Source organism: Heterodontus francisci, chromosome 13 (genome assembly GCF_036365525.1).
Source record: "Heterodontus francisci isolate sHetFra1 chromosome 13, sHetFra1.hap1, whole genome shotgun sequence".
NCBI classification, from domain to species: domain Eukaryota; kingdom Metazoa; phylum Chordata; class Chondrichthyes; order Heterodontiformes; family Heterodontidae; genus Heterodontus; species Heterodontus francisci.
Window position 1 is genome coordinate 44,999,518 of NC_090383.1, and position 22,361 is coordinate 45,021,878.

Here is a 22,361-nt window from a genome sequence, read left to right on the forward strand (position 1 = left end):
TCACTCTTCGTGGGTGAGGCCTCAAGAGACTGTGCGAGCTTGGAGCTGGCGTCATGCTTTCTCTCTCTACCGCTCCATGAGGCTGTGGCAGCCTGTGGTATTGCAGGCAGTGATTTTTTTTTTTCAAAACAGCCAGAAGCTTTTTTTTAACCGCTGCAGTGTTTTTTTTTCTATAGCAGCAAGGGAGGTTTTTTTTGGCTACAAAGAAAGCCCATACTGCCAATCAAAGGGCAAGACAGTGACCACAAGACTTAGGCCCTTAAGGGTTGTTTAAGTTTATATCTTTATTCCTCCCACTGATACTGTTCAAGACAAAATGTTAGCTAAGTTTCCATTCCTAAACCGGAAGGCAGCGGACCTCCTCACTGAATTTAAACCATTCTGACAGAGAACGGAACTGTGTTTTCTTGTCTTGGTCGTTTCTGAGCCAGATGGACAAGCGATTAAAGTTAAGATTGCCACTGGGGATGAAGGCCAACACAGGTTGAATACATCCAGTCTTGTGGAGGATGACTTAAAAGACCTGAGTAAAATATGGTTCACAGTGGAAGACCAGTTGAAAGTCAAGCTCAATTACAGAATACACTGATTTGAGTTCATGTTCCAGCAGCAGCCAAAGAAGACAATAGACTAGTTTGTGAGCCGATGTAGAGATAAGGGACGTGATTGTGATTTTTCTGAGACTGAGCTAGCTGACAGGATCGTGGAGTTTGTGATAGCTTCCACCCCCATTGAAGCATTCCAAAAAGATGCCATTGACCAACCCAAAGGCTACAATTTAGACTAAAATAAAAGCAAAATACTGCAGATGCTAGAAATCTGAAATAAAAACAAGAAATGCTGGAAATACTCAGCAGGTCTGGCAGCATCTGTGGAGAGAGAAGCAGAGTTAACGTTTCAGGTCAGTGACCCTTCATCAAAACTGGCAAAGGTTAGAAATGTAATAGGTTTTAAGCAAATAAAGCGGGGGTGGGGCAGGAGATAACAAAAGGCAAGGTGTTGATAGGACAGAGTCACAGAGACCAACTGACCCAAAGGTCATTGAGCAAAGGCAAATGGTATGTTAATGGTGTGTTGAAAGACAAAGCAGAGTTAGTTAGTGCAGAGAGGGTGTTAATGGATCGAAAAATGAATAACCCTGGCCCAAAGCACAAACATGAAAAAAACAGTGGGCAGGCACATGGTAAGAAAAATGAATGATGAAACAAACTGAAATAAAATAAAATAAATGGAAAAAAGAAAAAAAACTGAAAATAAAAAGGGGGGCCCATCGTGCTCTGAAATTATTGAACTTAATGTTCAGTCCGGCAGGCTGTAGCGTGCCTAATCCGTAAATGAGATTCTGTTCCTCGAGCTTGCGTTGATGTTCACTGGAACACTGCAGCAAGCGCAGGACAGATATGTAAGCATGAAGGGGGTGTTTTGAAATGGTAAGCAACCGGAAGCTTGGAGTCATGCTTTTGCACTGAGCGGAGGTGTTCTGCAAAGCAGTCACTAATCTGCGTTCGGTCTCCCCAATGTAGAGGAGACCACATTGTGAGCAGCGAATACAGTATACTAAATTGAAAGAAATAGAAGTAAATTGCTGCTTCACCTGAAAGGGGTATTTGGGGCCTTGAATAGTAAGTAGAGAGGAGGTAAAATTGCAGGTATTACACCTCCTGCGATTACATGGGAAGGTGCCATGGGAAGGGGACGAGGTGTTGGGGGTAATGGAGGAGTGGACGAGGGTGTCACGGAGAGAATGATCCCTTCGGAATGCTGACGGGAGGGGAAGATGCCTTTGGTAGTGGCATCATGCTGGAGGTGGCGGAACTGGCAGAGTATGATCCTTTGGATGTGGAGGCTGGTGGGGTGGAAAATGAGGACAAGGGGAACACAGAGAGGGGAATATGCAACGAGCCCTGGGTGTTCTCATACATCAGTCGCTGAAGGTAAGCATGCAGGTCCAACAGGCGGTTAAAAAAGACAAATAGTATGTTGGCCTTCATAGCAAGAGGATTCGAGTACAGGAGCAGGGATGTCTTGCTGCAATTATACAGGGCCTTGGTGAGGCTGCACCTGGAATATTGTGTGCAGTTTTGGTCTCCTTATCTGAGGAAGGATGTTATTGCTATACAGGGAGTGCAGTGAAGGTTTACCAGACTGTTTCCTGGGATGGTGGGACTGATGTATGAGGAGCGATTGAGTCGGTTAGGATTATATTTGCTGGAGTTTAGAAGAGTGAGGGGGTTCTCATAGAAACCTATAAAATTCTAACAGTACTTGACAGGGTAGATGCAGGAAGGATGTTTCCGATGGTGGGGGAGTCCAGAACCAGGGGTCATAATCTAAGGATACGGGGTAAACTATTCAGGACTGAGATGAGGAGAAATTTCTTCACCCAGAGAGTGGTGAACCTGTGGAAATCGCTACCACAGAAAGCAGTTGAGGCCAAAACATTGTATGTTTTCAAGAAGGAGTTAGATATATGGGCGGCACAGTGGCGCAGTGGTTAGCACCGCAGCCTCACAGCTCCAGGGACTCGGGTTCGATTCTGGGTACTGCCTGTGCGGAGTTTGCAAGTTCTCCCTGTGTCTGCGTGGGTTTTTGCCGGGTGATCCGGTTTCCTCCCACATCCAAAAGATTTGCAGGTGATGGGTAAATTGGCCGTTGTAAATTGCCCCTAGTGTAGGGAGGTGATAGGGAATATGGGTTAGTATAAATGGGTGGATGTTGGTCGGCACAGACTTGGTGGGCCGAAGGGCCTGTTTCAGTGCTGTATCTCTAAATAAAAAAATAAAATAAAAATAAATAGGTTTAAAGGGATCAACGGGTATGGGGCGAAGGCGGGAACAGGTTACTGAGTTGGATGATCAGCCATGATCATAATGAATGGCGGAGCAGGCATGATAGGGCTGAATGGCCTACTCCTGCTCCTATTTTCTATGTTTCTAATGAGATAGGATTAATAAGAGATCTCGTAGTTAAGGATCCTCTAGGGGGAAGCGATCATAACATGGTAGAATTTCAAATTCAGTTTGAGGGTGAGCAACTCAGGTCTCAAATCAGTGTCTTCAACTTAAACAAGGGCAATTACAGAGGTATGAAGAAAGAGTTGTCTAAAGCGGGTTGGGAAAATAGACTACAGGGGAAGTCGGTAGATGAGCAGTGGCAGACTATTAAGCAGATATTTCATGACACACAGCAAACATTTATTCCGGTCAGAAGGAAGGACTCGAAGAGAACGATGTACCACCCGTGGATAACAAAGGAAGTTAAGTAGAGTATCAAATCAAAAACAAAGGCGTACAAAGCGGCGAAAGCTAGTGGTAAGCCAGAGGATTGGGAAATTTTTAGAATCCAGCAGCAGATGACTAAAAAGCTAATAAAGAGGGAGAAAATTGATTATGATAGTAAATTGGCAAGAAATATAAAAGCAAACAGTAAGAGCTTCTACGGATATATAAAAAGGAAGAGAGTAGCTAAAGTAAGTGTGGGACCCTTAGAGGATGAGACTGGGGTATTAATAACAGGGAACTGGGAAATGGCAGATAATTTAAACCAATATTTTGCATCGGTCTTCACGGTGGAGGACACTATAAACATCCCAACAATAATAGATGAGCAAGGTGTAAATGGGAGGGAGAAACCTGTAACAATCTCTATCTTGAAGGGAAAGGTGCTGGACAAACTGATGGGACTAAAGGCAGACAAGTCGCCAGAACCTGATGGCCTGCATCCAAGGATTTTAAAAGAAGTGGCTGCAGAGATAGTGGAGGCATTGGTAATAATATACCAAAACTCACTGGATTCTGGTAGGGTACCAGCAGATTGGAAAACTGCTAATGTGACGTCTCTGTTCAAGAAAGGAGGGAGACAGAAAGCAGGAAACTATAGACCAGTTAGCTTAACATCTGTCATTGGGAAAATGCTAGAGTCCATTATTAAGGAAGAAATAGCAGGACATTTAGAAAAACATAATGCAATCAAACAGAGCCAACATGGTTTTATGAAAGAGAAATCATATTTGACAAATTTGTTAGAGTTCTTTGAGGATATAACAAGCAGAGTGGATAAAGGGGAACCGGTAGATGTAGTGTATTTGGAAGGCGTTCAATAAGGTGCCACATAAAAGGTTATTGCACAAAGTAGGAGCTCAGGGTATTGGGGGTAATGCGTTGATGTGGATTGAGGATTGGCTAAGACACAGAAGGCAGAGAGTTGGCATCAATGGGTCTTTTTCAGGTTGGAAAGACCTAACTAGTGGGGTGCCACAAGGATCAGTCCTAGGGCCTCAACTATTTACTATCTATATTAATGACTTGGAGGAAGGGACAGAGTGTAGTGTATCCAAATTTGCTGACCATACAAAAATAGGTGAGAAGGCATGTTGTGATGACGACACAAAGTATCTTCAAAGGGATATAGATAGGTTAAGTGAGTGGGAAAAAAATTGGCAGATGGTGTTCAATGTGGGAAAGTGTGAGGTAATCCACTTTGGTAGGAAGAATAAAAAGGCAGATTATTATTTAGATGGAGAAAGACTACAAAATACTGCAGTACAGAGGGATCTGGGTGTTCTTGTACATGTACAAAAAGTTAGCATGCAGGTGCAGTAAGTAATTAGGAAGGCAAATGGAATTTTGGCCTTTATTGCTAGGGGTTAGAGTTTAAGAATAGGGAAGTCTTGTTACAACTGTACAGGATGTTGGTGCGGCCGCACCTGGAGTACTGCGTACAGTTTTGGTCCCCGTATTTAAGGAAGGATATACTAGCATTGGAGGCAGTTCAGAAAAAGTTCACTAGGCTGATTCCGGGGATGAAGGGGTTGTCTTATCAAGAACGGCTAAACAGGTTAGACCTTTATTCATTGAAGTTTAGAAGAATGAGAGGTGATGTCATTGAAATATATAAGATTCTAAGGGGGTTTGACAGGGTAGATGTTGAGAATGTTTCCACTGGTGGGGGAATCTCGGGGAGTCAAGGGTTATGTGGAGCAGGCCCAAAAGAGGAGTTGAGGCCTGGGACAGATCAGTCATGATCTTATTGAATGCCGGGGCAGGCTTGAGGGTCTGAATGGCCTACTCCTGCTCCTATTTCTTATGTTCTAACCTCTGAGCAAACTGCATGCATTAGAGCTCAATATGTCATAGTGCATGGAAACTTTTAGGCGACATTACCAATGGATTACCACTACTTGGTCCATCCACTTATAGAACATAGAACATAGAACAGTACAGCACAGTACTGTCAATCATTAAAACAAATTGCCTGGTTATTATCACATTGCTGTTTGTGGGATGATGCTGTGCCACATTTTAACAGTGAGTACTCTTCAAATACTTAATTGGCTATAAAGCACTTGGGCCATCCTGAGGTTGTGAAAGGTTAGATATAAATGCAAGTCCTTCTTTTCCATTTCTTATAGGGAACTACCTATCTAAAGATAACTGTTGAAATATTTCCTCCCATTTTTGTATTTAAAGTCAATAAAAGACAATCACAAATTTTCATTCATCTCTGAACCATCTTCAATAAAGGTCATGCCTTTAATTGTGTGGTATTTTTATTTTCCTGTTTTTTTTGTTGTACAGGTAAACATGAAACAATAAGTGAGAAGCTCTTGCAAACTTTTCGAACACTGAGGTAAGGTATTATGTGATGCAGAGAGATGACATTTAAATACTTCTTGTCTCTAGCTGTGAGGATGTGTGTATAATGACAACTACAAGTGGGTTCAGATCATGTAGTGCATTTCTAAACTTAGTGTAGTGAGGAAACCATGTTTGACATATAATGGTGAACTGGTCAAGGCCAGTAGCACAAAATGTGCTGATAGAAAATGATCAGCCATTTTACACCATGGCCAATTTTCTTTTTCAGGGAAAGCTGACAGCTGATTGGCTGTCATTCCATTTTGCGCTGCTAGCCTTGACCAATTTCATCCCTATGTAGTCTATGCCTTGAATTGGTGAAGGGTGATGTTGAAAGAGTCTTGGGATGAATTTGTTGTGCATGTGCCCATCAGCTATTAACAAAACAAATTGATTGTTAAAATGCATGACCCAAACAGTAGAGTACAAGTTACATCTAAATGTACAGATCTCATTTTGAGTACATTATCCAGTTTTGCTACTGAGACATTATGGGAGACATTCAAGCCCTGGAAACAGTGCATCAAGGAGGCTGGATACTGACACAGCCTCTTCCTTCCTCCCATGTCAAAGATTGAGTTATAAGGAAAGATTGCAAAACCTTAGGGTATTCATCCTTGAAAGGAAGTACATAGGATGTGGCATATGGCATAGAAACAGGCCATTTGGCTCAACCAGTTCATGATGACGTTTATGCCCCACTCAAGTCTCCTCCCATCTTTCCTCATCTAAATCTATCATCGTAACCCTCTATTCCCTTCTCCCTCATATGCTTGTCTAGCTTTGCCTTAAATGTATCTATACTATTTGCTTCAACCACTCCATTCTCACCACTCTTTTGGATAAAGAAGTTTTTTCTGAATTCCCTACTGGATTTCTTGGTGACTATCTCATATTGATGGCCTCTAGTTGTGCTCTTCCCCACAAGTGGAAGTATTCTCTCTCCATCCACTCTCAAATTCTTCCATAATTTTAAAGACTTCTAATTTTAAAGGCCCCTCAGCCTTCTTTCAAGAGAAAAGAGACTCAGCCTGTGCATCCTTTCCTGATATGTATACCCACCCCACCACTCCCCATGTTGTTTGTTTAAAGCCCTTACAACCTCCCTATTTACCCACTAGGACACAGGTGGAGCCTGAGCCATTGGGGCAACTCATTCCTGGTGCCAGTGTCCCATGTAAAGGAACCCCTCTTTACCATACCAGTTCTTTAGCCATGTATTAATTGTCCTGATCTGTCTGCTTCTATGCCAATTTGCACATGGCTTAGGCAGTAAGCCAGAGAATATTTCCCTTGGCGTCCTGCTTTTTAATTTAGAGCCTAACTCCTGATACTCTTACAGCGGACCTCCTCCCTTTTCCTACCTATGTTGTCTGTTCCAACATGGATCACGACAACAGGATTTTACCCTCTCCCTTTCCAAGTTCCTTTCCAGCTGCAATGAGATATCCCTTACCTTGCACCAGGTAGGCAACACACCCTTTGGGATTCTCGTTCTTAACTGCTATCTATCCTCCTAGTTATAGAGACCCTTAATACCACCACATTTCTATTCTGTTCTTCTCCACATTGGCCAATTTTCTGAGGCACAGTGCCTTGGTCGGCATTGTGCCTGTCCTCCCTGCAGTCTTTCTCGTTGTCCTCACAGGTAACAAGTGCATCATACCTTTCGGACAGGGCCAGTGTCTGTGGGACCTCCTTCACAACCTCTCCTAAATCCCTGCTGCCTGGCTCCCGAACAGTCACACCGTTCCTTTCCTGAACCTGTGTTTTCCTCTGGGGTGTGACTGTATTCTTGATAAAACTGTCCAGAAATTCCTCCCCCTCTCTTGTGTCTCGGACTCTCTCCAACTGACGCTCCAGCTCAATGACTCTGAACTGCAAAGATTCAAGATGGAGACATCTCCTGCAGATGTGTTTGCTTGGGACAGTCTCAGACCAGACACACATCCTGATTTGACATATCTTAGACTAGCCTTATTTTATTTATTTAATTTATAGTATTTATTTAATGATTATTTGTAGTTATAAGTAATTAATACAGTACTTGTATTTTGCCAGTCCTAGATTAACCTACTGCCCTAGTTTAGAGAGGGAACAAACCTTAAAACTCACCAACTAATCACCTACCTGCTCACCTAATTAATGCCTCTAGACTTCAGCTCTCAGGTCTTGCTGTTTCCTGCTCCCTCATGGATTGCTCCTTGTTTTGCAAAATACCGGACCAGCACCTCTTCCCTCACAGCGCCGAATTCCCTCACTCCCCAAATTCCCTGAGTTAAGTACTCTGTCGAAGCAGTACTCCATCAAGCTGGACTTTGTGCTACATACAAGTGATTGAGAAGGAAGCACGTAGCGATATTTAAAACAGTAAATGACATAGAAAAGTTGAATCTGGAACACCACTACAGTCTAATATAATTATAGAGTCATAGAGTCGTACAGCACAGAAACAGGCCCTTCGGCCCACCGCGTCCACGCCGACCATAATGCCTATCTATACTAATCCCACCTGCCTGCATTAATTCCATATCCCTCTTTGCCTTGCTCATTCAAGTACCTGTCCAGATGCCTCTTAAATGTTGCTACTGTTCCTGCCTCCACCACCCCCTCAGGCAGCTCATTCCAGATACCCGCTATTCTTTGTGTGAAAAATTTACCCCTTTGATCCTCTTTAAACCTCCTCCCTCTCACCTTAAATCTATGCCCTCTAGTTTTAGTCCCCCTACCATGAGAAACAGACTCTGGCTATCTACCCTATCTATGCCTCTCATAATTTTATTTACCTCTATCATGTCCCCTCTCAGCCTCCTTCGCTCCAGGGAAAACAGACCCAGCCTATCCAATCTCTCTTTATAACTCAAACCCTCCAAACCAGGTGAATCTTGTGAATCCTTGTGAATCTTTTCTGCACCCTCTCTAGCTTAATCACATCTTTCCTGTAGTGCGGTGACCAGAACTGCACACAGTACTCCAAATGCAGCCTAACCAACGTTATGTACAACTGTAACATGACGTCCCAACTCTTGTACTTAGTGCCTCGGCCGATGAAGGCAAGCATGCCATAGGCCTTCTTCACCACCCTGTCTACCTGTGTTGCCACTTTCAGGGAACTATGTACTCGCACCCCAAGGTCTCTCTGCTCAAGAACACTCCCCAGGGCCCTGCCATTCACTGTATATGTCCTGCCCTGGTTTAACTTGCCAAAATGCATCACTTCACACTTGTCTACGTTAAATTCTATTTGCCAATCCCTTGCCCACTTTCCCAGTTGATCTCTATCCTGTTGTAACCTTAGACAACCTTCTTCACTGTCCACTATACCACCAATTTTGGTGTCCTCTGCAAACTTACTAATCATGCCCCCTACATTCACATCTAGGTCATTAATATATATGACAAACAACAGAGGGCCCAGCACCGATCCGTGCGGCACACCACTGGTCACCGGCCTCCAATCTGAAAAACAACCCTCCACTACCACCCTCTGCCTCCTATCACCAAGCCAATTTTGTATCTAAAACAAAAACAAGAAATGCTGAGTGAATCCAGCATTTCTTGTTTTTGTTTCAGATTTCCAGCATCCGCAGTATTTTGCTTTTATTTCAATTTTGTATCTAATTTGCTAGCTCACCCTGGATCCCATGTGTTCAAACCTCTGGACCAGCCTACCATGCGGGACCTTGACAAAGGCCTTGCTAAAGTTCATGTAGACAACGTCCATCGCCCTGCCCTCGTCAATCCTCTTGGTCACCTCCTCGAAAAACTCAATCAAATTTGTGAGACATGATTTCCCACGTACAAAGCCATGCTGACTATCCCTAATCAGACCATGCCTTTCCAAATGCATATAAATCCTGTCTCTCAGAATCCCTTCCAATAACTTTCCCACCACTGATGTAAGGCTCACCGGCCTGTAGTTCCCTGGCTTATCCCTGCTGCCCTTCTTAAATAAAGGCACAACATTAACTATCCTCTAGTCTTCCGGTACCTCACCCGTAGCTAACGATGATACAAAAATCTCTGCCAGTGCCCCAGCAATCTCCTCCCTTGCTTCTCATAGCATCCTAGGATACACCTGGTCAGGCCCAGGGGATTTATCCACCTTAATGTGCTTCAAGCCTCCAACACCTCCTCCTTTGTAATGTTGATATGCTCCAGGATATCGCTGTTCCCTCCCTTGAACTCACCAGATTCCATGACCTTCTCCATGGTAAATACAGACGAGAAGTATTCATTTAAGACCTCACCAATTTCCCGTGGCTCCACACATAGATTACCACACTGATCCTTAAGGGGATCTACTCTCTCCCTAGCTACCCTTTTACTCTTAATATACTTATAGAATATTTTAGGATTCTCCTTTATCTTATCTGCCAGGGAAATCTCATGGTCCCTTTTTGCCCTTCTAATTTCCTTCTTAAGTGTAGTCCTACATCCCCTATACTCCTCGAGGGACTCGCTTGATCCCAGCTGCCTATATCTGACATATGCCTCCTTCTTTGTCCTGACCAGACCCTCAATATCCCTCGTTAACCAAGGTTCCCTAAACTTGCCAGCCTTGCCCTTCCATCTAACAGGAATATGCCGGCCCTTAACTCTTCCTATCTCACTTTTAAAAGCCTCCCACTGGCCAGACGTCCCTTTCCTGTAAACAGCCTCTCCCATTCAACTTTTGAGAGTTCCTTTCTGATGCCATCGAAATTAGCCTTCCCCCAATTTAGGACTTCAACCTGAGGACCAGTCCTATGCTTTTCCATAACTATCTTGAAGCTAATAGAGTTATGGTCACTGGTTCCAAAGTGCTCCCCCACTGACACATCAACCACCTGCTCATCCTCATTTCCTAAGAGGAGGTCGAGTGTAGCCCCTTCTCTAGTAGGGGCATCAACATACTGCTTCAGAAAACTATCCTGGACACACTTAACAAATTCTTCCCCATCTGATGGGGAAGAAAGGTAAATTGGCCATTGTAAATTGCCCCTGGTGTAGGTAGGTGGTAGGAGAATGGTGGGGACGTGGTAGGGAATATGGGATTAATGTAGGATTAGTATAAATGGGTGGTTGTTGGCCGGCACGGACTCGGTGGGCCGTAGGGCCTGTTTCAGTGCTGTATCTCTATGACTATGACTATGACTATGATCCCTTAGCACTAAGGCAGTCCCAGTCAATATTTGGGAAGTTAAAATCACCTACTATTGCAACCCTATAATTCCTACACCTATCTGTGATTTCCCTACATATATGCTCCTCCACTTCCCTCTGACTATTGGGGGGCCTATGAAAGAGTTCTGGTTCTTGCTAGTGAAAGCGTTGTGACAGGAAGTCTTTCACAGAGTAGAATGGAAATCTGAGTAGAGTCGTGGATGTAAAAAGATACACTGGGTTCATTTAAGAATCAGGATACTGTGATGGAAAACTGTGGCCCTTTCTGGGTGGATGAGTTTAAATGGGCTATTGGTCTCCCTCATCAGTGAATTGTAAACACTGGAATACGTCTCCAGCTGTTTGTCTAAGCATCTGGAATTCAGTATCCCCTGCTGTTTGTTGAAGATGGTGCAACAAATTCTGGTCACTGTCTATGTGCAATTCCCCCCCACCCCCACTGCAACCCCTTATATTTAAACATAAAACTACGAGCACAGGATATTTATAACAGAGCAACTCCCTTTCTTACGTGATAGAGCACTATCTTGAATGTAAATATGCTATGATTTCAATTGATTGTAACTGCTTTAGCTCTGGTGGTTTTGAAGGAGGAGTGGCCCTTCTTGGCCCTCATGTTAGCTGATATTGTTAACGATTCTTTCTCCTCAGATACTGCTCTCCTCCCCTTCAAATCTGCTGACAACACCCCTCTCCTGAAAGAAAAAACCCTTGACCCATCTGTCCTTGTAAACTACCACCCCAACTACAACCTCCCTTTCCTCTCCGACGTACTTAAAAGTACTGTCACTTCCCAAATCCATGCCCATTTCTCCAGGAACTTGGGGTGGAATTTTATGCTCTTCCCCTGTTGCGGGTTTGGAGGCGGGGAGAGCGTAAAAAAGGGTCGGATGATGGCGGGGGTGGGGGGTACCCCGCCACCATCCTGCCTCCGCCGAAACTTATTTGGTGGGAAGGCCTGAGAACGGTCTTCCCACCTCGCCGCCAAATGAGGCCCTTAACTGGGTAATTAATCCCTAATTAAGGTCCTCTTCCCACCGCAGCTGCAATTACCCGAGTGGCGGGCACCATGTCGCCACATGCGAAGCATGGCATGAGAAACCATGCAGGCTGCGTACTGGCTTTTGGGGGGTGGGGGGGAGGGGTCTCCTCTGTTCAAAGGCACTTAGTACCTGAATGAGGTACCCAGCATTGGGAGGTGGGGAGTGGGGGGGGCGCCTGCTGAGGCCACACCTCTGCCCCTGCTGTCCTCCCTCCCCCTCCCCCATGACCACCCACCCCATGAGACCCCTCCCACCCTGACCTACCTTAAGCCTGGTTCCAGTGCCGCTCCTTGGTGTCTGGCCTCCATGGTGGTGCAGCAGCCGCTGGCATCTAATTGGTTGGCAGCTCTGCAAGGGTGGGACTTCCGGTGACGGAGTCCTAAGTCCTATGGAAGGCCCACCACTGTAAAGTTAAATGTCTAATTGGCACTGAATTCAGCGGGTCTTCCGTAGAAGAGGTGATTGGGGATCTCAGCATCGGTTTACCCTGGCGTTGAGACCCCCGCCACCGGCATAAAATTCCACCCTTGATGTTTGAATCCCTTCAATCAGGTTTCCACCCTGCCACTGTACTGAAACCGCTCTTATTAAAGTTACACAAGACATCTTATGTAACTGTGACTATCCTTCTCTTTCACAACCTGTCTGCAGCCTTTGACAGAGTTGACACACCATCTTCCTTCAATGCCTCTCCTCTGTCATCCAGCTGGGTGTGACTGCACTCGCCTGGTTCTATTCTTAACTTTCCAGTCATAGCCAGAGAATCACATTCAATGGCTTATTTCCCGATTCCCACACTGATACCTCCGATGTCCCCCGAGGAATCCTTGAGTTCCTCCTTTTCTCATCTACATTACATGATCTGAAAATGCATCAGGTTCCACATGAATGCTGACAATACTCAACTCTACCTCAACACCACCTCTCTCAACCCCTCCACCGTCTCTAAATTGTCAGACTGCTTGTTGACATACAGTACTGGATAAACAGAAATTTCCTCCAATTCAATATTGGGAAGACTGAAACCATTGTTTTCAGTTGAATGGCCTCCTTCTGTGCATAAATGACTCTATGACTCTTCGGTCACCAACTCTATTCCCTATCCACCAACATCCATCCCTCTCCCTCCAACTATCTGAGACTTAATCAATCTGTTCCCAACCTTGATGTTGCATTTGCCCCAAGATGAGCTTCAGACCACATATTTGCACTATTGCTAAGGCTGCCTACTTCCACCTCCATAACTTTACCTAACTTCATCCCTGCCTCAGCTCATCTGCTGCTGAAATCCTCTACCAAGCCTTTGTTACCTCTGGACTTGACTATTGCAACACACTCCTAGCTGGTCTCTCATCTTCCACCCACCATATATTAAGCTCGTCCAAAATTCTGCTGCCCATTTGTTAACTTGTCCAAACCAAGTCCCATTCACCCATCACACCTGTGCTTCCTGATCTACATTGGCTTTTGGATAAGCAATGCCTCGATTTTAAAATTCTCATTCTTGTCTTCAGATCCCTCCAGGGTTTCAACTCTCCCTATCTCTCATCTCAATCCCACAAACCTCCAAGATATCTGCGCTCCTCCAATTCTGGCCTCTTGAGCATCCTCAGTTTTAATTGTTCCATCATTGGCAGCTTTACCTCAGCTGTTGTGACTCTAAGCTCTGGAATTCCCTCCCTAAACCTCTCTGCAGCTGTACCTCTCTTTTCTCCTTTAAGATATTGCTTAAAACCTACCTCTTTCTTTGTCCAAGCCTTTGCTTATCTGCCCAGTTTCTCCTTATGTAGCTTGGAGTCAAATTTTGTCTGATAACTCTCTTGTGAAGTGCTTTGGGATGTTTTACTACATTAAAGGCATTATATAAATGCATGTTGTTGTTGGATGTGTTAGAATATAGGAATCCGTGTACCAAAGTGAGCTCTGTTAATACTGTATTTTTGCTGGCCAGTAGGGATTAATGATGAGCAGCTTGTTTAACCTCCCCAGTTGTGGATGTCTTGTTGTGTCCAGTCAGAACCAGTTGAGTTCCGTAGTTCACATATCTCTGCCCCCTCTCTCTCTGCCCTCTCTCTCTGCCCCCTCTCTCTGCCCCCTCTCTCTCTTCCCCCTCTTTCTGCGCCCCCCTCTCTCTGCGCCACCCCCTCTCTCTGCGCCACCCCCTCTCTCTGTGCCACCCCTCTCTCTGTGCCACCCCTCTCTCTGTGCCACCCCTCTCTCTGCGCCACCCCTCTCTCTGCGCCACCCCTCTCTCTGTGCCACCCCTCTCTCTGTGCCACCCCTCTCTCTGCACCACCCCTCTCTCTACGCCACCCCCTCTCTGCGCCCCCCCTCTCTCTGCGCCCCCCCTCTCTCTGCGCCCCCCCTCTCTCTGCGCCCCCCCTCTCTCTGCGCCCCCTCTCTCTGCGCCCCCCCTCTCTGCGCCCCCCCCTCTCTGCGCCCCCCCCTCTCTGCGCCCCCCCTCTCTGCGCCCCCCCCCCTCTCTGCGCCCCCCCTCTCTGCGCCCCCCCCTCTCTGCGCCCCCCCTCTCTGCGCCCCCCTCTCTGCGCCCCCCCTCTCTCTGCGGCCCCCTCTCTCTGCGCCCCCCCTCTCTCTGCGCCCCCCTCTCTCTGCGCCCCCCTCTCTCTGCACCCCCCCTCTCCTTGCGCCCCCCTCTCCTTGCGCCCCCCTCTCTCTGCACACCCCCTCTCTCTGCGCACCCCCTCTCTCTGCGCCCCCACCTCTCTCTGCGCCCCCCCCTCTCTCTGCGCCCCTCCTGTCTCTGCGCCCCCTCTCTCTCTCTCCGACCCCTCTCTCTCTCTGCGCCCCCTCTCTCTCTCTGCGCCCCCTCTCTCTCTCTGCGCCCCCTCTCTCTCTGCGCCCCCTCTCTCTCTCTGCGCCCTCTCTCTCTCTGCGCCCCCTCTCTCTCTGCGCCCCCTCTCTGCGCCCCCTCTCCCTCTGCCTCTCCCCGCTCTCTCTGTCTCACCCCGCTCTCTCTGCCCCGTTCTTTCTATGCCCCCCTCTCTCTCTGCTCACTGCTCTCTCTTTCTGTCTTCCCCCGCTCTCTCTGCCCCTGCTCTCCCCATGCTATATTGGAAGCTAACAGTCTATTTGTTTTTAAAAAATCCTCCAATTTGGCAAAGCCTCTAATTGATTTGCTAAGCTTTGAACCAAGAATTTCTAATATTTGCTGGCAACTGATGTAATTTAGTGCAAATCACTTTGAAATGCACTAAAAATTTACTTGTAGCATGTATGTGAATGTCAGGGTTGGCCCCAAACCTCCCGACAATGTACGTTATCAGGAATGAGTAACTGATGGATGTGAATCATAAGATGCTATTGGCTACAGAGTACTGAAACGCTGAATATGTTTTCTCTTTCAGTAATATCGCCATTGTACCTCCTACTCCTCCACCTGCAGAATATCTGTTGGTAATGTAAAGCCATATTGGCAGATTTATTATTGATCAACTGGAAACCCAAGTTAGACAAAACCATTCCTCCTTACTCTGTCCGCTTGCATTGTCTTTCCTTCTTCCTATCTGTTCCCCATTTAATCTGACTGTGAGACCAAAGTACTCTAATTTTTTCCTGGAGAATGCAGCCCTTTTAAATTTTTTGTGTGGTCACGCACATGTGCTAATTTAAACACTTGTGTGCAGCCTGTGCGGACACTTTCGGGTATGTGGTCATGCAGTTTATAGGGAACATTCCTGCCTGTTCATGCTGATACTCTTACTACACCCCAGATCATGCTGGTACCCTTCCTCTTTCCCCAGTTCCAGCTGCTACTCTTCCTTATATGCCAGTTAATGCCACTATTCTACCCACTTCTCCAGTTTATGATGGTAATCTACCCCCTACCCTGTGTATGCTTGTAATCTATTCCCTGCCTAGTGTATGCTGGTAATCTACCCCCTCCCCAGCTAACTTTGGTAATCTACTCCCTCCCCAGTTTATTCTGGTAATCTACCCCTGCCCAGTTTCTGCTGGTAATCTGCCCCTTCCCCAGTTTATGCAGGTAATCAACCCACTCCCCAGTTATGTTGGTAATCTACTCCCTCCCCAGTTTATTCTAGTAATCTACCCTTTCCCCAGTGCATGCTGGTAATCTACCTCCTCCCCAGTGCATGCTGGTAATCTACCCCCTCCCCAGTTTATGCTGGTAATCTACCCCCTCCCCAGTTTATGCTGGTAATCTACGCCCTCCCCAGTATATGCTTGTAATCTACTCTCTCCCTAGTGCATGCTAGTAATCTACCCCCTCACCAGTTTATGCTGGTAATCTACTCCCTCCCTAGTGCATGTTGGTAATCTCCTCCCTCCCCAGTTTATTCTGGTAATCTCCCCCCTCCCCAGTTTATTCTAGTAACCTCCCCCCTCCTCAGTTTATGCTGGTAATCTACCCCCTCCCCCATTTATTCTGGTAATTTACCCCCTCCCTGCTGCATGCTGGTAACCTACCACCTGCCCACTTTATGTTGGTAATCTCCTCCCTCCCAAATGCATGCTGATCATCTACCCCCTCCCCATTTATGCTGGTAATCTACCGCCTCCCCAGTTTATGCTGGTAATCTACTCCCTCCCCAGTGCACGCTGGTAATCTACTCCCTCCCCAGTGCACGCTGGTAATCTACCCCCTCCCCAGTGCACGCTGGTAATCTACCCCCTCCCCAGTGCATGCTGGTAATCTACCCCCTCCCCAGTTTATATTAGTAATTACCCCCTCCCCAGTGCATGCTGATAACCTACCTCCTCCCCAGTTTATGTTGGTATTTTATCCTCTCCCCAAATTCATGTTGGCTTTTTACCTCTTCCCCCATTCATGCTGGTGTTCTGCCCCCTGCTACTTCTAGTGCCGCTATGCAGACATACCTCCATGGTAGATGTCTGTGACCGCATCATGCGACTTGGGTGGAGTCCATAGACGCCTGTGTTACCTGTTGCACTTGAAGTGGTTGAAAGGGCAAGTGGATGGTGGGCTGATACAATGCACAGATAGTAAAATTGGCCAGCATATGTGCAGGGAACGCCTTACTTTACTCACTCCTGAAACAAGTGTTCGCAAGCAAGAGGGCCCTGTTCTATTGCTATTTAAAGTGCCAATCAGCAAGCTGCAGCTGAGGTGCATTTGACTCAATTGTGCTCAGGCAAAGTTGGTGCAAACATTGTGCTAAGCTGCTGGAGGGGTTTGAAGGCTTGTGCTGACCATAGAAAAGCTGAATGAATTATATAGCCTTGTATATGTATGGCAGCAATAGTTGCAATGCCAACAGTGCAGGGCACCATTTACTGCACACTTGTGGCTCTGTGGCCTGCCCCATGTTAACGGGGAGCTATACCACAACCGTAAGGGCTACCACTCAGTCAATGAGCAGTTGATGTGTGACCACACCAAGAAATTAATCTTGGAGAACGACCGCTCTCCTGGCAGCAGCCACTATGCTTTCATCCTTCGATGGTCAGCAACATTGACCGTTTTCGAGCCTCCAAGACAGACAACAAGATGGCTGTTCACAGACACCTGGCTCACAACCCTCTTCCGCCATCCCACCAGACGGGGTCAGAGGGCCTTCAATGAGAGTCATGGATCCACATGTAATACAATGAAGCAAGCCATAGGTCAGAGACTTTGATGCTTTGATTGCTTGGGGAAATCTCCGCAATACGTGACTGAGAGGGGCACCATGTTTGTGGTACTGTGCTAAGTCCTCCACAGCCTTGCAATTATGATGGCCCAGCCACTAACGCCTGGGATTCAGAGGCCACGTCGGCGTGGGGAGAGGAGGAGGAAGGGAGGAGACTACATGCACCAACTGCAACTGGATGGAGTGATAGGGCCCGCATAGTGAGGGTTCGCTTTAGTTGAAAAGAACTTTCAACATGGACCCACCATCCTCTTACAATACATACATTTCAGATTCCCCATGACAAAGTCCTCTTGTCCTACATCACTCAATAAAGACCAACAACAACTACCTTCACACAACAACTTTATCCAGCAAGACATCAATAATATAAAAAAAGAGAACTAATCATCCTTGTGCATTCCATTAGTGTCTGTCTTGTGCATGCCCTTGCCTGGCCTAGTGCTCCTACACAGTACCATAGTGGCTGCAGCTGGTGAAAGACTGCTGGCTTTCTCTGTGAAGATTGCAGATGGCCTTTTTTTATTATTTATTTTTATTTTTTTTTAAATTTAGAGATACAGCACTGAAAACAGGCCCACCGAGTCAGTGCCGACCATCAACCACCCATTTATACTAATCCTACATTAATCCCATATTCCTACCACATCCCCTCCATTCCCCTACCACCTACCTATACTAGGGGCAATTTATAATAGCCAATTTACCTATCAACCTGCAAGTCTTTGGCTGTGGAAGGAAACCGGAGCACCCGGCAAAAACCCACGCGGTCACAGGGAGAATTTGCAAACTCCGCACAGGCAGTACCCAGAATTGAACCCGGGTCACTGGAGCTGTGAGGCTGTGGTGCTAACCACTGGTCCACCCTTGGTGAATGCTGTTGAGTAGCTCTGGACCTTGAGGGCCCAGCTTCAGACTGCATCACCTTGGAATAGGTGGCAGCAGTCTGAGTTGGCTGGCTGAGAGACACCAGCAAGGGGGCATACTTTTAAGGTAAGGGGCAGGAGGTTTATAGAGGATTTGAGGAAAAATCTTTTCACCCAGAGGGTGGTTGGAATCTGGGACACACTACCTGAATAGGTGGTAGAGGCAGGAACCCTCACAACATTTAAGAAGTGTTTAGATGAGCATTTGAAATGCCATAGCAAATAAGGCTATGGGCCAAGTGCTGGAAAATGAGATTAGAATAGATAGGCTTGATGGCCGGCATGGACACGGTGGGCCGAAGGGTGTGTTTCTGTGCTATATAACTATGACTCTATGACTGGTAGAGTGGCAGTCATGGGAGCATGAATGCTGTCATCCTGAGGGAGGACAGCAAGTTCATGCTCCATGGTTCTACTCTCACTTCCACGGGGCAGCACCTCTGCAATCCTCGTCATCTGCTGGAACACATATTGCTGGACTGCTGTGAGAGCCTGAATGCCCTGTCGAGCACTGAAATCCGCTTCCATGATGGCAGCCATGTGTGACTGGATGCCAGCAGCCAGGGATCTCATGACCTCAGTCTCCCACTGCAGCACTGATACATCGGCAGGACTTGCTTGTGAGGCAGTGGGAGCTGAGACAGCGGCCAACAGTCATTCCATCATGGGTCAGACTGGCACTTCTGCCACAAAGGTGCCCACCACATCATGGTGAAAAGTATGAGCTCCAAGCTCTGTGCAATTCCCTGTGCCACAGTGTCGTTGGACTCCTCCATGCTCCAAGCCAGTGACTGGAGTCTCTCTGGCAGGCCAGCCAATGCACCAAGCATCTATGTGTGTATGTTCAGCAGCATTCTGCTGTAGTCTGCCCCATTCAAGTCCTCACCTGAGTCCCCTGCTGTCGAATTGGTGTGTGACCTCGCCCTCCAGGGAGGTTGCACATGAACTGATCTATCTCCCAGTCCTGGTGCGATGACTTACCATGTGCAGATTCTGATTCCAAACTGACCTCTAAGATATGTGCTGCACCACTATATGAGCCGGTGGATGCGAGTTTAGGTCGAGTGACAGTGCATCTTCTTCAAAGCTCTCTTTCGCCTCTTGCCCTTCTCTTGCAGCTGATCAGTCGGCAGTTCTTGGCACTCTGAAAACACAAAAGCATATGGGGACAGTAGAAGTAAGGGAAGGGGGTTCGGGTGGAAATCTGGAAATCCACAGTCAATCCAGCTGCAGTTTCCATTTCATGGTACCTTTCAAGATGAAGGTTAGGAGTCAGTGGAGAAAGTGCATAAGGCAGCAACTTATCTTTATCCAGGATGGTCTCCGCTGCACTGGATGCCACTGGTTCCATAGCACTGCTGCCCATGATCTGAAGGACCATCTCCTCCAGGACACTGAAGGGATGTATTCGCTCTATTCCTTCTTTGGGCCTCTGGTTTTGCCACCTATTGTATGCCACCCTGTCCTGCAAGAAAGTGGGCAGAATGTCATTGTGTGTCACTGTGAATGGGTGATGCCTGCCATAGATGAATTACAGAAGGTATGTGAAAGCAGTGAGCAGTGTGTGTGGCTGGGATGCTTCGAATGTGTGTGTGGGTGAAGTGTAGTGTATGGATGTCATGTGTCCTGAATTTCAGGGTGTGGTGCTGGGTGAGTCATGGGGGTGTGGTGCATTGAGCAGTGTGAGAGGTGTGATGTTCTGACGCATTCACTCACCTTGACTGCCCAAGTGAGGTCATTAAACTTCTTTTGGCACTGCTGTCAGGTCTGTGGTACCATACTCTGGGCATTCACTACCCTGACCACCTATTCCCATGCCCTTCTTAGAGGTCAGTTTGGAGGCTACTTGTCCCCCACCACAAGCATTGATTTCTTCCTGGCTTCACCCTCTTGGCAGAGTGAGCCCAGGGCAGTATCACTACATCTGGGAGCCCTGTCCTTCCCTTTCTGTGACATGGCATCTCTGTCAGTGGCCAAAAGGAATTATCCAGTAGCCTGCCGTGCATTATTGCAACTTTTCTGTAATAGGTACTGTGCCTTTAAATAGGGAAGGCTGCCTGGAATGTGTGCTTTATACCAAACTCTACTCAGCAACCTGGAGTGTGCAGAGAATGTCTGCACAGAAATAGAGACCAGGGCTGCACAGGGGTTGCCCCTTTCAAGACTACAGTCATGGAAATGAGGTGGGTAGATCAATTTTACGTCTTATCCTCTCCGGTTGCAACGAGCATGGGCATGTCGTGAACTGCGGCCTTTTTTTATTATTTGTTCCTGGGATGTGAGCATTGCTGGCGAGGCCAGCATTTATTGCCAATCCCTAATTGTCCTTGCGAAGGTGGTGGTGAACCGCCTTCTTGAACTGCTACAGTCTATGTGGTGCAGGCACACCCACAATGCTTTCTGTAGTGGTTTGATACAACTGACTGGCTTGCTAGGCCATTTCAGTGGGCATTTAAGAGTCAACCACTTTGTTGTGAATCTGGAGTCACACGTAAGCCAGATTTGGTAAGGATGGCAGATTTCCACCCCGAAAGACATTAGTGTACCAGATTCCAGTAGTTTCATGATCATTATGAATGAGACTAGCATTTTATTCCAGATTTATTAATTGAATTTAAATTCCTCCAGCTGCCGTGGTGGGATTTGAACTCATGGCTTCGAAGCATTAATCCAATCCTGGTTCAGTAGAATTACCGTCACCGAAGTTCAAAAGTCGGGGCAATTGAATTTTGCGCCCACAATCACCTCCCCTAGTTAATGTTGTCCTTCTCCCCCACCCCCCACCCACAACACAGTTTATCTTGGAAATATACGCCCTCCCCAGTTTATGTTGGTATTGCTGCAACTGAAAATTGCTCAGTGGCCCTTTAAATAGCCCCAAACAGAGCCCATCTTACTTGCTAATACTTATTTTACTATTGGTGCATTGCATCAGCCCATTGATGTCTGTGATGTCATGACCTCACCCTTTCAACCTCTTCAAGCGCATGCAGGGGATGCACCTTTGTGCACAACTCCAGTTGCATGATAATGTGTGGCCTGCGTGAAAAGCAACCGTTGGCCAGCAGCCAGCAGCACCTCCTGCGCTTCTACATGAAGGTATGTCTACTTAGCTAGAAGCAGCGCTGCGTAATTGAATTTCACACCACATGTGTTTATGTTGTTCTGTTTCATAGAAAAAAAAAGTGCTAAATTGAGTGGACTTTGTGAGGACTGCACCACTGATCAAAGTTGATTTGTTGATTCCTAGGAGGACAAGCATTCAAAAGGATTCACTAGATCTATGGAGAATTTGTTCTGGTCCCTCACTGGCCACATCAGACGTAAGTCAACTCAATTCTGTCTCTCCAGTTTTGGTGTCTTGTTTGTACTCCCTTCTTTCAAGGAGTTAAATCTTTTGCTCGTTGTAGCACTTTAGTTTGAGGTCATTCAATGAGATTTTGTTTCAATGAGACAAAAATTCTGATGTTCCATTCTAAGAAAGAAATGGGCAACGTTTAAAGAGAATTCTAAGCAAAGTATGGCAAGTTATCAGAATTAAAAGTCTGTTAGTGCTGGAAATCTGAAATGAAAATGGAAGATACTCTAATATATTCTTTGGCTCGGTGGCATTTTTTGTCTCATAACGTTCCTGTGAGGTGCCATGGCGTTTATTGTGTTAAAGACACTATATAAATGCAAGTTGTCATTGTGAATGCACAGCAGGCCTACCAGTACCTGTAAATAAGAAAACCAGGTTTCTGCAGATGTGGCATTTGCTTTGTGGGGGCCCAGTGCAAAGAGTTGGTTTGGGAGCTATTCCTTTACATGACAACCTTTTTACTAGATCCACTTGGATCCCTTGATTGGTTCAGGGCTCCATGAGATTGCACAGTCCTCACACCGTTCCTGGGTTAATGTTTAGATTGTACACTATATGGGAGATTTCTTAATAGATTTGGAATCATGGGCTGGGGAAAT

General features: G+C 46.5%; 1 protein-coding gene across 13 annotated transcripts in view; it reads left to right on the forward strand.

The window, feature by feature from the left end:
- Positions 1-22,361, forward strand: part of sytl3 (synaptotagmin-like 3) — a 242,705-nt gene that overhangs the window by 144,031 nt on the left and 76,313 nt on the right. For all 13 annotated transcript variants that reach the window (XM_068044758.1, XM_068044752.1, XM_068044754.1 and 10 more), the window contains 3 exons: positions 5,577-5,628; positions 15,211-15,259; positions 21,652-21,724. In XM_068044758.1, the coding sequence (XP_067900859.1) occupies positions 5,577-5,628; positions 15,211-15,259; positions 21,652-21,724 (174 nt within the window). The remainder of the gene's footprint in view (positions 1-5,576; positions 5,629-15,210; positions 15,260-21,651; positions 21,725-22,361) is intronic.